General features: G+C 26.3%; 1 protein-coding gene across 1 annotated transcript; it reads right to left on the bottom strand.

The window, feature by feature from the left end:
- Positions 1-50: 50 nt before the first annotated feature.
- On the bottom strand, positions 51-18,548 carry LOC130443183 (kinesin-like protein Klp68D). The gene is made up of 10 exons (XM_056777693.1): positions 18,295-18,548; positions 18,049-18,242; positions 17,707-17,961; positions 16,259-16,617; positions 13,186-13,351; positions 12,742-13,111; positions 3,530-3,753; positions 1,341-1,560; positions 1,039-1,283; positions 51-320 (listed from the first exon to the last, which is right to left on the bottom strand). Exons 1-10 carry the CDS (start codon positions 18,328-18,330, stop codon positions 281-283), a joined length of 2,109 nt encoding a protein of 702 aa, XP_056633671.1. The 5' UTR covers positions 18,331-18,548; the 3' UTR covers positions 51-280.

Raw genomic sequence — 18,548 nt, 5'->3', positions numbered from 1 at the left:
GTGGCATGGGAAGAATTCGGAAGGATATGGTTATTAAAAATATCATCGTAAATAATTTATTTTTTAATTATTTGTAAAGAACAAGCAAAAATAATACTCGAAACATATCACTGGTGTAAATAAATAATAAAATGTATAATTATATTTAAAAAAATAACGTAAAATTATTCCAAAAAATATATAAAAAAAATAAAAGACTCTAAAGAAACTGTGTAAACAGTTAAATCAAATGTATATCACAAAAAAGTCGAAAAAAAAGGCTTGTGAGGAGAAGGTTCTCTTAAAACCCGGATTTTGCAGATTTCGCAGCAGATCGGTTCCTAAAGAAAAAAAAAATAAAATTTATACATGTACCAAGGAAAGTTAGGTTATGTATCTCAACAATAACTCTATAGTTTGCCTCTCAAAAAAAATATATGTAAAAGTTTTAGAGGATGTACTTTGTTCATATAACCTCAAAAAACTACAAAAAAACGATTTATACCAAATTGTATCGATTTTTATCAAAATTAGTTGATTTTTTTGTACTGAATCGAGAATTTCCATTTAAAACTCGCTATCTTTCTTCCTGAAAATGGAATATGTTTCAAAAGTTGAGTCGCTTTGGAAATTGGATGATTTTAAAGTTATACCAACTGACATCTTCTACTACTACTATCAAAAACGGCTTCTGCAGGTGAAACTAAGACTTTGTAGATACCTAGATGCCTCGTCATGACAACACCACATGTTCATTTTGTTTCGAGGGCTTTTTAAACTCAAAAACATTTTACTTTTTATCGTACAACATTTTCACCTTATTTACTTATTATATCCCGAAATTGATACAAGTCTTTGAAGAAAATAATATTGGAAATTTGACGAACATTCAAAAGCAATACCGGCTGAAGACTTCCAAGAAGAACTTCCTCAGCATATAGCTTCCCCGAGGAGAAGATAAACCTCCTTCGAAGAACGTTATAACTACTTTTCTCGTACACCTCGTATACTAAATAGAAAATAAAAATTTTATTCGATTCGAAAATGAAATTTTCTCACCTATAATTATGCATATCGACCATCACTTTTGTAGCCTGTTTATATTTTCCCTCCTGTTCCAATTTGGAGGTTAGAGTCCTTCCCATCGAATGCGATGGCATTTTCACGATCACGTGATTATTTTCCGTTTCTTTTCTGATGACGTCGGCCACTATGGATTTTATTTGGGGACAAATCCCAGGCGGGGCGTAATCTTGTGTAGTCCTTAAGGGCATATCCAATTTTAAATCCAATACGTTTTCACCCTACGATGAATATGTTGATATGAAAATGAAAATTATTCTTTTCGTACAATTAATTACCCTATATTTGGGTGAGTTGGAGCTCATTTGTATCGCCGTGTCGGATATGGGTCGCCTGTAATTGTGGGCAAAAGGTCTGTCGGCGGGATTTATTCTTATTTTCTCTTTTTTCAATATCCAGTTGTCGAGGTTTTCGTCGAACTGGGCTAAATTGATCAATCTGGATCGTTCTTCGGTTGGTACGAAGTTATCGATGATCAAAAATAATTTTCTCAAGTTCCTAAAGATTATAAATTATACCAGAAAAATTATTTTTGATGAAAAATAACTTTTATATAACTGGGTGTAAAATAAGTGATTTTTTATTAATAAGGAATCATAAAAATATTTTTAAACAAAATTTTTATTAAATGGAAACTTGCATGTTTTAAAATTTCGCCTAAAAAGTCGAAATTTGAAAAAAAATGAAACTTGCATTTTTCAAAATTTTGTCAGAAAATTAAAAAATCATAAAAATGGCGAAAATTTTTGAGAACAAAATTTGTAATGAAATGAAATCTCACATTTTTTAGAACTTCAAAGATCAAAAGTTTGAAAAATGGCCTAAAAAACGAAAAAATACTTTAAAACAAAAAAATAAAAATTCGAATTTAAGAAATTTTCCTCAGAAAATTCAAAAATCTTTCAAATTTGGAAAAAAAAAGTAAATTACTATAAAAATTGGAAAGAAAAGTTAAACAAACGAAAAATCGTAAGAAATTGAGAAAAAAAGAGCAAAATGTATAAGGAAAAAAAAGTACAAAAAATTAAAATGGAAATTAACACAAAAAAATGAATTTTCTGGAATATGAATCTCGTCGATAAAATTTCAAATTTTTCGCTAAAAATCACCACCGAATTATAAAAATAAAAAAATGCAAAAAATATAAAGAAAAAAATTCGAAAAATCGCATTTTTAAAAATTTCCTCAAAAATAAATAAGATTCATAAAAGCCTCAAAAAACTAAAAAGAAAATAAAAATCTTAATGAAAAATGTCAAAATTCACATTTTATTTCCTATAAACACCACCGAATCATGAAAAATAAAAAAAATGCAAAAAATATAAAGAAAAAAATTCGAAAAATCGCATTTTTAAAAATTTCCTCAAAAATAAATAAAATTCATAAAAGCCTTAAAAAACTAAAAAAAAAATAAATAAAAACCATAAGGAAAAATGTCAAAATTCACATTTTATTTACTATAAACACCACCGAATCATGAGAAATAAAAAAAAATGCAAAAAATATAAAAGAAATAAAAACCGAAAAATTGCATTTTTAAAAATTTTCTCAAAAATAAATAAAATTCATAAAAGCCTCAAAAAACTAAAAAGAAAATAAAAATCTTAATGAAAAATGTCAAAATTCACATTTTATTTCCTATAAACACCACCGAATCATGAAAAATAAAAAAAAATGCAAAAAATATAAAGAAAAAAATTCGAAAAATCGCATTTTTAAAAATTTCCTCAAAAATAAATAAAATGCATAAAAGCCTCAAAAAACTAAAAAGAAAATAAAAATCTTAATGAAAAATGTCAAAATTCACATTTTATTTCCTATAAACACCACCGAATCATGAAAAATAAAAAAAAATGCAAAAAATATAAAGGAAATAAAAATCGAAAAATCGCATTTTTAAAAATTTCTTCTAAAATAAATAAAAATCATAAAAACCTCAAACTAAAAAAAAACTCTCAAGGAAAAAAATTTTCGGAATTGATAAAAATAGAATAAATTAGAAAAATTATTGATAAGCATTTGAAAAGTGACATATTTTAGAGACTATTTTGAAAACACGAAAACATAAAACAAAATTCATTTAGAAAAATGTCGAAATTCAACTTTTCGATTTCCAAATTGAAAATTAAAATAAATTTTTTACAAATTTAGAATTATTCTAAAAATAAAAACCCAATGACGTAATTGTGAAAAATAAAAAAAATATAAAGGGAATAACAAAAAAAATAGAAAACTCGTATTTTTAAAAATTTGTTCTAAATTAAATAAAAATCATAAAAACCTCAAAAAACTAAAAAAAAAAAACAAAACACTTGAGGAAAAAAATTTTCGGAATTGATTAAAATATATAAAAAAAAACGAAAACTCGTATTTTGAAAAATTTAAAAAATCGATAAAAATCATAAAAACCACAGAATTTTTTAAAAAAAAGAACCAAACTCACAAGAAAAAATCCATTATAACTTACATGGCAGCTTCGTCATTAGCCTCCTCAATTTCCTGTCTATCTTTAACGTAAACCTCGTGATTATCCCGAATCTCCTGTCTAATGGACTGTAATTTATTATTCAATCTCTTCAATTTTTCCCTTTTGAAATCGACTTGTTGTTGCAAACTAGCGAATACCTGCTTCAATTCGGTGCAAGTTTCTTCTTCCAATTCCAATTTTTGTTGCATTTCTATTTCTCTTTTCTAAACAAAAAATAAAACGCGGTTTTGATATTAGTGAATCGCTTCAGAACGACGTAATATCATCTCGTTCGGGGAATCCAGAAGACACCGACCGGATTTGATATTCGGTTCGTTTCATTAACCACTTACTCTGGCGCCATCTTCGCGCTTCCAACAACGAATTATCGTCGCCGATAATTTGAAATAAAATTTCGTACGGCAAAAATATAATAAACTGATGGTGGGTGTTTAATTCGACGAAACAATCGGCAACACTGGTTCGTATATCTTTAGTTCGTATTAGGGCTTCCGAATGAAATTGTATTGCACTATTCTGAAGAGATCCAACTAAATCGCAACCGAACATCGAATTAATCGCAGTTTTGGGTCTTTAAAAACTGACGAAAAATAACTTAAATGTGGTACAGGATTTTTTTTGGCAGAATTTTCGAAAAATGATCTTGGATTTTTGTATTTATCGCTAGTATGAAAAAATAGCAAAATCAAAAATGTGAAATTGTTATTTATTTGATTAAAAATATGGGGTGTTTCAATAAAATAGATTGAATGTTGTATAAAAATATTACTTATAAATAAAAGTTTGTTCCGTAAACGTTGTTCCCAACTTTTCTGGAAAGAAAATGAGGAATTGATCTTAATTTGGAAAAAATACAGGGTGTTTCATTAAAACTAGAACACAAATAACTTGGATGCGCTTTAAAAATGATTTTTAACGAAATATTTTGGAATTTGGAATAAATATTTTTGATTAGAATTTGAAAAAAAATTACTTTGGCGGGATTAAAAATGTTTTCCAACAAAATTTCTATGAAAACTGTTCCTCCAACATTTCTAAAAGCAAAATGAAAACATGATGCTAATTTGGAAAAAAAATACAGGGTGTTTTATTACAATTTAAAAAAATTAACTTTGATGTGTTTAAAAAAGGGTTTTTTAACAAAACTTTCTAAAAAACTTGTTACTCTAGCATTTCTAAAACCAAAATAAAAAAATGATTTTAATATGAAAAAAGATACAGGGTGTTTCACTAAATTTTGAAAAAAATTAATTTGATGAGCTTAAAAAATGTTTCGTTTACAAAATTTTGTAAAAAATTTGTTCCTTCAACGTCGATACCAACATTTGTTAAAACAAAACAAAAACACGATGCCAATTTGGGAAAAATACAGTGTGTTTCACGAAAATTTAAAAAAGCACTACTTTAATATGCTTAAAAAATTGTTTTTTTTTTCAAAATTTTGAAAAAAAAATATTGCTTAAAAACATTGTCACAACATTTTGAAAAATAAAATGGAAAAATTATCGTAATTTGAAAAAAATACCGGGTGATCTATTAAAATTTGAAAAATTACTTCTAATGTGTTGAAAAAATGTTTTGCAATAAAATTTTGGGAAAAAACTTGTTCCTCCAGCATTGTTACCAATATTACTAAAATAAAATCACAACATAATCCTAATTTGAAAAAAGATACAGGGTGGTTTACTAAAATTTGAAAAAAATTACTTTGATGAGCTTAAAAAATGTTTATTTACAAAATTTTGTGAAAAATTTGTTCATTCAACGTCGTTACCATCATTTGTTAAAACAAAACAAAAACATGATGCTAATATGGGAAAAAATACAGGGTGATCTATTAAAATTTGAAAAATTACTTCTCATGTGTGTTGAAAAAATGTTTTGCAATAAAATTTTGTAAAAAAACTTGTTCCTCCAACATTGTTACCAATATTACAAAAAATAAAATCACATAAAGATCCTAATTCGAAAAAAAAATACAGGGTGTTTCACTAAAATTTAAAAAAATCACGTCAATTTGCTTAAAAAATTGTTTTTTAACAAAATTTTGAAAAAAAACTTGTTCCTCCAACATTGTTACCAACATTACAACAAATAAAATCACACCAAGATCCTAACTTGGAAAAAAATGTACAGGGTGTTTCACTAAAATTTAGAAAAAATCACTTTACTCTTCTAAAAAAAATGTTTTTTGACAAAAATTGTTACGTAACCATCTTCACCAATATTTCAAAAAACAAAATGGAAAAACTATCGTAATTTGCAGAAAATACAGGGTGATTTATTAAAATTTGAAAATTACTTCTAACTTTTAGCAACAACTTTTTGAAAAAAATCGTAACTTAATCATCCCTAGTGACTTTTCCGAAAAAATAATGAGAAAATGATCCTAATTCGAAAAAAATACAGGGTGTTTCACTAAAATTTAAAAAAATCACGTCAATTTGCTTAAAAAATTGTTTTTTAACAAAATTTTGAAAAAAAACTTGTTCCTCCAACATTGTTACCAACATTACAACAAATAAAATCACACCAAGATCCTAACTTGGAAAAAAATGTACAGGGTGTTTCACTAAAATTTAGAAAAAATCACTTTACTCTTCTAAAAAAAATGTTTTTTGACAAAAATTGTTACGTAACCATCTTCACCAATATTTCAAAAAACAAAATGGAAAAACTATCGTAATTTGCAGAAAATACAGGGTGATTTATTAAAATTTGAAAATTACTTCTAACTTTTAGCAACAAGTGTTTGAAAAAAATCGTAACTTAATCATCCCTAGTGACTTTTCCGAAAAAATAATGAGAAAATGATCCTAATTCGAAAAAAATACAGGGTGTTTCACTAAAATTTAAAAAAATCACGTCAATTTGCTTAAAAAATTGTTTTTTAACAAAATTTTGAAAAAAAACTTGTTCCTCCAACATTGTTACCAACATTACAACAAATAAAATCACACCAAGATCGTAACTTGGAAAAAAATGTACAGGGTGCTTCAGTAAAATTTAGAAAAAATCACTTTACTCTTCTAAAAAAAATGTTTTTTGACAAAAATTGTTACGTAACCATCTTCACCAATATTTCAAAAAACAAAATGGAAAAACTATCGTAATTTGCAGAAAATACAGGGTGATTTATTAAAATTTGAAAATTACTTCTAACTTTTAGCAACAACTTTTTGAAAAAAATCGTAACTTAATCATCCCTAGTGACTTTTCCGAAAAAATAATGAGAAAATGATCCTAATTCGAAAAAAATACAGGGTGTTTCACTAAAATTTAAAAAAATCACGTCAATTTGCTTAAAAAATTGTTTTTTAACAAAATTTTGAAAAAAAACTTGTTCCTCCAACATTGTTACCAACATTACAACAAATAAAATCACACCAAGATCCTAACTTGGAAAAAAATGTACAGGGTGTTTCACTAAAATTTAGAAAAAATCACTTTACTCTTCTAAAAAAAATGTTTTTTGACAAAAATTGTTACGTAACCATCTTCACCAATATTTCAAAAAACAAAATGGAAAAACTATCGTAATTTGCAGAAAATACAGGGTGATTTATTAAAATTTGAAAATTACTTCTAACTTTTAGCAACAACTTTTTGAAAAAAATCGTAACTTAATCATCCCTAGTGACTTTTCCGAAAAAATAATGAGAAAATGATCCTAATTCGAAAAAAATACAGGGTGTTTCACTAAAATTTAAAAAAATCACGTCAATTTGCTTAAAAAATTGTTTTTTAACAAAATTTTGAAAAAAAACTTGTTCCTCCAACATTGTTACCAACATTACAACAAATAAAATCACACCAAGATCCTAACTTGGAAAAAAATGTACAGGGTGTTTCACTAAAATTTAGAAAAAATCACTTTACTCTTCTAAAAAAAATGTTTTTTGACAAAAATTGTTACGTAACCATCTTCACCAATATTTCAAAAAACAAAATGGAAAAACTATCGTAATTTGCAGAAAATACAGGGTGATTTATTAAAATTTGAAAATTACTTCTAACTTTTAGCAACAAGTGTTTGAAAAAAATCGTAACTTAATCATCCCTAGTGACTTTTCCGAAAAAATAATGAGAAAATGATCCTAATTCGAAAAAAATACAGGGTGTTTCACTAAAATTTAAAAAAATCACGTCAATTTGCTTAAAAAATTGTTTTTTAACAAAATTTTGAAAAAAAACTTGTTCCTCCAACATTGTTACCAACATTACAACAAATAAAATCACACCAAGATCGTAACTTGGAAAAAAATGTACAGGGTGCTTCAGTAAAATTTAGAAAAAATCACTTTACTCTTCTAAAAAAAATGTTTTTTGACAAAAATTGTTACGTAACCATCTTCACCAATATTTCAAAAAACAAAATGGAAAAACTATCGTAATTTGCAGAAAATACAGGGTGATTTATTAAAATTTGAAAATTACTTCTAACTTTTAGCAACAACTTTTTGAAAAAAATCGTAACTTAATCATCCCTAGTGACTTTTCCGAAAAAATAATGAGAAAATGATCCTAATTCGAAAAAAATACAGGGTGTTTCACTAAAATTTAAAAAAATCACGTCAATTTGCTTAAAAAATTGTTTTTTAACAAAATTTTGAAAAAAAACTTGTTCCTCCAACATTGTTACCAACATTACAACAAATAAAATCACACCAAGATCCTAACTTGGAAAAAAATGTACAGGGTGTTTCACTAAAATTTAGAAAAAATCACTTTACTCTTCTAAAAAAAATGTTTTTTGACAAAAATTGTTACGTAACCATCTTCACCAATATTTCAAAAAACAAAATGGAAAAACTATCGTAATTTGCAGAAAATACAGGGTGATTTATTAAAATTTGAAAATTACTTCTAACTTTTAGCAACAAGTGTTTGAAAAAAATCGTAACTTAATCATCCCTAGTGACTTTTCCGAAAAAATAATGAGAAAATGATCCTAATTCGAAAAAAATACAGGGTGTTTCACTAAAATTTAAAAAAATCACGTCAATTTGCTTAAAAAATTGTTTTTTAACAAAATTTTGAAAAAAAACTTGTTCCTCCAACATTGTTACCAACATTACAACAAATAAAATCACACCAAGATCGTAACTTGGAAAAAAATGTACAGGGTGCTTCAGTAAAATTTAGAAAAAATCACTTTACTCTTCTAAAAAAAATGTTTTTTGACAAAAATTGTTACGTAACCATCTTCACCAATATTTCAAAAAACAAAATGGAAAAACTATCGTAATTTGCAGAAAATACAGGGTGATTTATTAAAATTTGAAAATTACTTCTAACTTTTAGCAACAACTTTTTGAAAAAAATCGTAACTTAATCATCCCTAGTGACTTTTCCGAAAAAATAATGAGAAAATGATCCTAATTCGAAAAAAATACAGGGTGTTTCACTAAAATTTAAAAAAATCACGTCAATTTGCTTAAAAAATTGTTTTTTAACAAAATTTTGAAAAAAAACTTGTTCCTCCAACATTGTTACCAACATTACAACAAATGAAATCACACCAAGATCCTAACTTGGAAAAAAATGTACAGGGTGTTTCACTAAAATTTAGAAAAAATCACTTTACTCTTCTAAAAAAAATGTTTTTTGACAAAAATTGTTACGTAACCATCTTCACCAATATTTCAAAAAACAAAATGGAAAAACTATCGTAATTTGCAGAAAATACAGGGTGATTTATTAAAATTTGAAAATTACTTCTAACTTTTAGCAACAACTTTTTGAAAAAAATCGTAACTTAATCATCCCTAGTGACTTTTCCGAAAAAATAATGAGAAAATGATCCTAATTCGAAAAAAATACAGGGTGTTTCACTAAAATTTAAAAAAATCACGTCAATTTGCTTAAAAAATTGTTTTTTAACAAAATTTTGAAAAAAAACTTGTTCCTCCAACATTGTTACCAACATTACAACAAATAAAATCACACCAAGATCCTAACTTGGAAAAAAATGTACAGGGTGCTTCAGTAAAATTTAGAAAAAATCACTTTACTCTTCTAAAAAAAATGTTTTTTGACAAAAATTGTTACGTAACCATCTTCACCAATATTTCAAAAAACAAAATGGAAAAACTATCGTAATTTGCAGAAAATACAGGGTGATTTATTAAAATTTGAAAATTACTTCTAACTTTTAGCAACAACTTTTTGAAAAAAATCGTAACTTAATCATCCTTAGTGACTTTTCCGAAAAAATAATGAGAAAATGATCCTAATTCGAAAAAAATACAGGGTGTTTCACTAAAATTTAAAAAAATCACGTCAATTTGCTTAAAAAATTGTTTTTTAACAAAATTTTGAAAAAAAACTTGTTCCTCCAACATTGTTACCAACATTACAACAAATGAAATCACACCAAGATCCTAACTTGGAAAAAAATGTACAGGGTGTTTCACTAAAATTTAGAAAAAATCACTTTACTCTTCTAAAAAAAATGTTTTTTGACAAAAATTGTTACGTAACCATCTTCACCAATATTTCAAAAAACAAAATGGAAAAACTATCGTAATTTGCAGAAAATACAGGGTGATTTATTAAAATTTGAAAATTACTTCTAACTTTTAGCAACAACTTTTTGAAAAAAATCGTAACTTAATCATCCCTAGTGACTTTTCCGAAAAAATAATGAGAAAATGATCCTAATTCGAAAAAAATACAGGGTGTTTCACTAAAATTTAAAAAAATCACGTCAATTTGCTTAAAAAATTGTTTTTTAACAAAATTTTGAAAAAAAACTTGTTCCTCCAACATTGTTACCAACATTACAACAAATAAAATCACACCAAGATCCTAACTTGGAAAAAAATGTACAGGGTGTTTCACTAAAATTTAGAAAAAATCACTTTACTCTTCTAAAAAAAATGTTTTTTGACAAAAATTGTTACGTAACCATCTTCACCAATATTTCAAAAAACAAAATGGAAAAACTATCGTAATTTGCAGAAAATACAGGGTGATTTATTAAAATTTGAAAATTACTTCTAACTTTTAGCAACAACTTTTTGAAAAAAATCGTAACTTAATCATCCCTAGTGACTTTTCCGAAAAAATAATGAGAAAATGATCCTAATTCGAAAAAAATACAGGGTGTTTCACTAAAATTTAAAAAAATCACGTCAATTTGCTTAAAAAATTGTTTTTTAACAAAATTTTGAAAAAAAACTTGTTCCTCCAACATTGTTACCAACATTACAACAAATAAAATCACACCAAGATCCTAACTTGGAAAAAAATGTACAGGGTGCTTCAGTAAAATTTAGAAAAAATCACTTTACTCTTCTAAAAAAAATGTTTTTTGACAAAAATTGTTACGTAACCATCTTCACCAATATTTCAAAAAACAAAATGGAAAAACTATCGTAATTTGCAGAAAATACAGGGTGATTTATTAAAATTTGAAAATTACTTCTAACTTTTAGCAACAAGTGTTTGAAAAAAATCGTAACTTAATCATCCCTAGTGACTTTTCCGAAAAAATAATGAGAAAATGATCCTAATTCGAAAAAAATACAGGGTGTTTCACTAAAATTTAAAAAAATCACGTCAATTTGCTTAAAAAATTGTTTTTTAACAAAATTTTGAAAAAAAACTTGTTCCTCCAACATTGTTACCAACATTACAACAAATGAAATCACACCAAGATCCTAACTTGGAAAAAAATGTACAGGGTGTTTCACTAAAATTTAGAAAAAATCACTTTACTCTTCTAAAAAAAATGTTTTTTGACAAAAATTGTTACGTAACCATCTTCACCAATATTTCAAAAAACAAAATGGAAAAACTATCGTAATTTGCAGAAAATACAGGGTGATTTATTAAAATTTGAAAATTACTTCTAACTTTTAGCAACAACTTTTTGAAAAAAATCGTAACTTAATCATCCCTAGTGACTTTTCCGAAAAAATAATGAGAAAATGATCCTAATTCGAAAAAAATACAGGGTGTTTCACTAAAATTTAAAAAAATCACGTCAATTTGCTTAAAAAATTGTTTTTTAACAAAATTTTGAAAAAAAACTTGTTCCTCCAACATTGTTACCAACATTACAACAAATAAAATCACACCAAGATCCTAACTTGGAAAAAAATGTACAGGGTGTTTCACTAAAATTTAGAAAAAATCACTTTACTCTTCTAAAAAAAATGTTTTTTGACAAAAATTGTTACGTAACCATCTTCACCAATATTTCAAAAAACAAAATGGAAAAACTATCGTAATTTGCAGAAAATACAGGGTGATTTATTAAAATTTGAAAATTACTTCTAACTTTTAGCAACAACTTTTTGAAAAAAATCGTAACTTAATCATCCCTAGTGACTTTTCCGAAAAAATAATGAGAAAATGATCCTAATTCGAAAAAAATACAGGGTGTTTCACTAAAATTTAAAAAAATCACGTCAATTTGCTTAAAAAATTGTTTTTTAACAAAATTTTGAAAAAAAACTTGTTCCTCCAACATTGTTACCAACATTACAACAAATAAAATCACACCAAGATCCTAACTTGGAAAAAAATGTACAGGGTGCTTCAGTAAAATTTAGAAAAAATCACTTTACTCTTCTAAAAAAAATGTTTTTTGACAAAAATTGTTACGTAACCATCTTCACCAATATTTCAAAAAACAAAATGGAAAAACTATCGTAATTTGCAGAAAATACAGGGTGATTTATTAAAATTTGAAAATTACTTCTAACTTTTAGCAACTTTTTGAAAAACATCGTAACTTAATCATCCCTAGTGACTTTTCCGAAAAAATAATGAGAAAATGATCTTAATGCGAAAAAAAATACAGGGTGTTTCACTAAAATTTAAAAAAATCACGTCAATTTGCTTAAAAAATTGTTTTTTAACAAAATTTTGAAAAAAAACTTGTTCCTCCAACATTGTTACCAACATTACAACAAATAAAATCACACCAAGATCCTAACTTGGAAAAAAATGTACAGGGTGTTTCACTAAAATTTAGAAAAAATCACTTTACTCTTCTTAAAAAAAAGTTTTTTGACAAAATTCCGAAAAAAATTGTTACGTAACCATCTTCACCAACATTTCAAAACACAAAATAGAAAAACAATGTAAAAATACAGGGTGTGATCTATTAAAATTTGAATAAAGAAAAAAAAAATATGTTTAAACAAAAATTTCGGATAAAAACAAACATTGTTACCAACCTTTCTAGCGGCAATTTGACTCCTCTGTTGTTCGAGTTTAATCTCGTTCTCGTTAACGCTATCGACGATATTTTTTCCACCGTGCACCATCTGCTTTTCCAAATTTTTCAATTTCTTCGCCAATTCGTCCACTTCCATTTTACCCAATTCCAATTTTTTCTCTTTTTCTTCGGCGTCGACTTCTTCGTCGGTATCGGTTTCGTCGACGTCGTCGCCATTTCGGTAATTCGCCTCGAAATCCCCATTACTCTTCTCCATTATCAATTGTTTCAATCTCTCGATTTCTTGTTGGAGCCCCAACAGTTGACCGTCTTTGATATCCTCGTTCTTTATAGGGGTGTTCTTGATGGATTTAGCCCTGTACGCGTATCTGAAATAACACGAACCCCCACACACCCTTATCGTTATCCACCCTGTTTACGAACGTTCCGGAACAATAATTACCTCAGAGTAACGATTGTTTCTTCGTAATTCATATTGGCCGGACCGATGTTCGCGATCATTATGGTTTTGCTGTTACCTCCGAGGGAGTCTTGTAGAAATCTCGTCAATTTCGAATCTCTGTAGGGGATGTGGGCGGAATTTTCGGCCAAAGCGTATATTACATTTCCTATTAAACAATCATTTCTAATATACGAGAAAATGCAAGAAAATTATTCAAATATGAAAAAAATATGAGGGGGGATCGAGTATCGTAAAGTTTTTCGCGATGGTGGTTTCAAAATTTTGTATGTGATAAAATTAATTTTTTTCACGAATTTGAATTTTTTTTTTAAGGTTTTGTTGCGTAAAATATGGAAAACAATGTACCAGGTGTCCCAAATACTATATATATATATATATATATATATATATATATATATATATATATATATATATATATATCATTGGGGGGTAGATGAAATGAAATGAACAATATTTTTATTTCTCGAAATTTTGATAAAAATTGAAAAAAAAACAAATCAATAATTTTGATTTTTTTTTCATTTGAAATTTTTTCATGTTTCGTCAATCGAAATAATGTTTTTTTTTGAAATTTTAAAGAGAAAATCAATTTTTGTAATGATTTGTTAAAATTTCGTAAATAATACAATTTTTGTTTTTTTTTTCAATTTTTTCAATTTTCAGTATTTTTCATTTTTTCCATTTAAACTGAAATGTAGATTTTGCAAATTGAAAAAAAATTATTTCATAATGGATTTTCGATTCATTCAAAAAAACATTTTTCAATTTTGTAGAAAATACTTCGGAAAAAACATATTTCCATTATTTTTCTAAATTTTCACAAAAGGATTTTTTTTAACTTTTGAGAAAAAAATTTTTGCACTATTTTGTCCATTTTAAATTTTGTGTTTCATAAGTCAAAAATTTTTTTTTTTTCATTTTGGATATAATTTTTCCATTATTTTTCATTTAAATATGAATAAACAATATTTGTTTTAAAATATTTTTAAAATCGGCAAAAATTTTTAATTTCCAATGAATAAATATTTTCAAAATTTTGAGGTTACAAATACGAATGAAGTTTTTTTTATTTTTCGAAATTTTATCGAGAAAATCAATTTTTAAATTTTCGAAATTTTCAGTATTTATTTTATTTTTCGAAATTGCGAAAATAATTTTCGAATTTTTTTATTATGGACATCCAAATACGAATTTTCAATATTTTCGATTTTTTTCGAAATTTTGAGAAAATCGATTTTTAAATTTTCGAAATACGATTTTTAGTATTTATTTCATTTTTCGAAATTGCGAAAATAATTTTCGAATTTTTTTTATTTTGGAAATCCAAATACGAATTTTCAATATTTTCCCATTTTTTTCGAAATTTTATCGAGAAAATCAATTTTTGAATTTTTTCAAATTTTCGAAATGAAAATAGGTATTTTCAGTATTTTCGCATTTTTTCGAAATTTTATCGAGAAAATCGATTTTTAAATTTTCGAAATACGATTTTTAGTATTTATTTTATTTTTCGAAATTGCGAAAATAATTTTTGAAATGTTTTTATTTTGGGAATCCAAATACGAATTTTCAATATTTTCCCATTTTTTTCGAAATTTTATCGAGAAAATCAATTTTTGAATTTTTTCAAATTTTCGAAATGAAAATAGGAATTTTCAGTATTTTCGCATTTTTTCGAAATTTTATCGAGAAAATCGATTTTTAAATTTTCGAAATACGATTTTTAGTATTTATTTTATTTTTCGAAATTGCGAAAATAATTTTTGAAATGTTTTTATTTTGGGAATCCAAATACGAATTTTCAATATTTTCGCATTTTTTTCGAAATTTTATCGAGAAAATCAATTTTTGAATTTTTTCAAATTTTCGAAATGAAAATAGGAATTTTCAATATTTTCGATTTTTTTCGAAATTTTGAGAAAATCGATTTTTAAATTTTCGAAATACGATTTTTAGTATTTATTTCATTTTTCGAAATTGCGAAAATAATTTTCGAATTTTTTTTATTTTGGAAATCCAAATACGAATTTTCAATATTTTCCCATTTTTTTCGAAATTTTATCGAGAAAATCAATTTTTGAATTTTTTCAAATTTTCGAAATGAAAATAGGAATTTTCAGTATTTTCGCATTTTTTCGAAATTTTATCGAGAAAATCGATTTTTAAATTTTCGAAATACGATTTTTAGTATTTATTTTATTTTTCGAAATTGCGAAAATAATTTTTGAAATGTTTTTATTTTGGGAATCCAAATACGAATTTTCAATATTTTCCCATTTTTTTCGAAATTTTATCGAGAAAATCAATTTTTGAATTTTTTCAAATTTTCGAAATGAAAATAGGAATTTTCAGTATTTTCGCATTTTTTCGAAATTTTATCGAGAAAATCGATTTTTAAATTTTCGAAATACGATTTTTAGTATTTATTTTATTTTTCGAAATTGCGAAAATAATTTTTGAAATGTTTTTATTTTGGGAATCCAAATACGAATTTTCAATATTTTCGCATTTTTTTCGAAATTTTATCGAGAAAATCAATTTTTGAATTTTTTCAAATTTTCGAAATGAAAATAGGAATTTTCAGTATTTTTTTATTTTCCAAAATGTTTGTGAGAAAATTATGTTTCTTTTATCTTGGAGATCCCAATAAGAATTTTCAGTTTTTATTTCTTTTTCTGAATTCTTATAAAATTTTCGAAATAAAAATACGAATTTTTAGTATTTTCCAAAAAACAAATTTTTAGTATTTTGACATTTTTCGAAATTTTATTGAAAAAATCAATTTTTAAATTTTCGGAATACGAATTGTTGGTTTTTATTCAATTTTTTTTTTCTATAAACTCCGAATATTATAAATATTTTTCCCAAAATCTATTGAATTTTATTAAAAAAAAATTTGGTAAACAAAATACGATTTTTCAATATTTTTTCTATCAAAAATATATAATTATACCTTCACACGCCTTTTTGAAAAATCAAAATCCAATAAATCTTCAATTCCCAATCATACAGGATTGATTAAAATTAATATAAAATAATATTCTCAAATTACCTAATGAAGACAGCGCTTTATTTATTTTAGTAGCTTCTTTGAGTCTATCTCCTGTCGCCCCTGTCTTAGACTGTCTCTCGCTTCCTGCCAAATCAACTAAATTCAGTTTCCCCACTTTCATTGTTTTCGAATGTTCTTCGGCCATTTCGACCACTATTTGAAATATAGCATGCGATCGGGAACTGTGTTCGTTCATGTTCGTAGTACCGGTAGTACGATTATGATTACCTAATCTCATAGCTTTCAACATATCTTTGGCGCTTTGACACGTTTGCGAATGAAGATTCGTAACCACAACACCTTGACCGCTTATTTCACGTAATTCGTGCGTTTTGTTACTTTTGATTTTCAGTAAATCTCTAAAATGTTTACACGAAAAATATTAATAAGTACTGTTGCAGAAAATTAGCCCCATTTCCCCCCTTTATACCCCTGTATACAGGCATCCGAATTATTTGTTTTCTTTATTTAATTTTAGACCAACTTGGACTTCAATAACTGTGATTTAATTACTCTTGTAGCTGCTGGATTAACTAAGATAATTCATGTGCAAATTGAATTGTGCACACCTTCCAATGGCTAGAAGATGCTAAGTTCACTTCCTAATACTCAAAAATATTTAGTTCTTGAACCATTTACAACTGTCAGCAAAATAAACCATACTTTTTGATATACCATTCTTATTTTAAAGATAGAAGATTTAGCCCCAATTCCCCCCTTTTATATCCTGTGTATAGATACCCAAATTATGAGTTTTCTTTACATAGTTCATTCAATATTTCTAGACCAACTTCGCCTTCAATACCTGTGATCTGGGGAAGAGGAACCTTTGTCGAGAAAAAACCTTTTAGGAATCACCTTTTCTAATCGAGGACAAAGTTTAGTAAAATTTTGAGCAAAATCGGGGGGCTCGTTTTTTCAGAATACATGCCTCGCTATTTCTAAATTTAAATTAAAAATATAAATAATGTAAAATAAGTTTCATGACGTAAAAAATATTTCAATTTATTTGTTTTAGATAATCTTCACACAATTATGCATATAACATTTTTGTTGAGTTTTTCATGACCTTCATTTTTGGTTCAAAACTTTTTTTTTCTAAAATCAATAATTTCGGAGATATTTAGTAAAATTTTTCAACTTTTAAGGTGGCTGGGGGGCAAACGAATCTTAATCGATAAAAATCCTTTTATGGATCATTTTTTCTTATCGAGGACAAGATTTAATGAAAATACAGCAAAATCAGAGGTTTGCCTTTCCTTGCAATTTTAAACTTTAAATTAGAAATATAAATAATGTAAAATGTGGTTCATGATGTAAAAAATATATCAATTTACTTGTTTCATCAAATTTTCACACAATTCTGAATATTTCATGTTTAAACATTTTTTTAATAAAAATATACACCAAATCAATAATATAAATATGGTAATAATAAAACTACTCACCTTATTTCTTCCATATAAATTTCTAAATATTTAACAGTAACTAAAAATTCTACACCAGTTTTCCTATCTATGTGCGACCAGATTTGTTCGAACGCTCTTGGTATAATTCCTTTATCGTCCCCATCGCAACCTTCCATTGTGTAAGTCTTCCCGGTTCCCGTTTGTCCATAGGCGAACACACAACCGTTGTAACCATCCATTACGGAAGCTACTAACGGTCTAACAGTTTCGTCGTACAAATTTTGTTGTGAAGAACTGAAAAAAAAAATAAATTTCTGATGCCTCTTTATCACGCATCAAAATATATATATTAAACACTGAGATAATAAGATATTAACTTACCATTCATCATACACGGAATCGTAGGTGAATATTTTATTTTTTTCGTTATCGCTTCTAGCTTTGGGGTTTTCGACTTCAATTACCCCTCGAGAGGGGTACATTTTCACTACGCTCGTACATTTCGATTCGATTTCTTTATCGCTAAGTGGTCGACAACGCACAACAACTTGAACCGATTCGTTACTGCCATTTCGCTAAAAAATTCACAAAATGAAAAATATTGAGAAGTAAACATAAAATATTTACCTCCATAGAATAAATTCCATCGTCTGAAGTCATCATTATTTTCGTAGAATTCAAGGTTATAAAAACTTTGCTTGTATGGCAGTGTAACGATGAATACAAACCATTCGGGCTGCCTTTAAGTTGGATATTGATTATTTGAAATGTTGTTATTTAAATTATAGTGCCATTTGCCCTCTTTTTAACGTCAAAACATCTATTGGCAACAAACCGAATTTCAACATCTAAAGTTAGTGAATCTACAGATTCCTACTACT

This window comes from Diorhabda sublineata, chromosome 4 (genome assembly GCF_026230105.1).
Source record: "Diorhabda sublineata isolate icDioSubl1.1 chromosome 4, icDioSubl1.1, whole genome shotgun sequence".
Classification (NCBI taxonomy): Eukaryota; Metazoa; Arthropoda; class Insecta; order Coleoptera; family Chrysomelidae; genus Diorhabda; species Diorhabda sublineata.
Note: the sequence above shows the minus strand (reverse complement) of the source record. Positions and strands in the feature narration are given on the sequence as shown.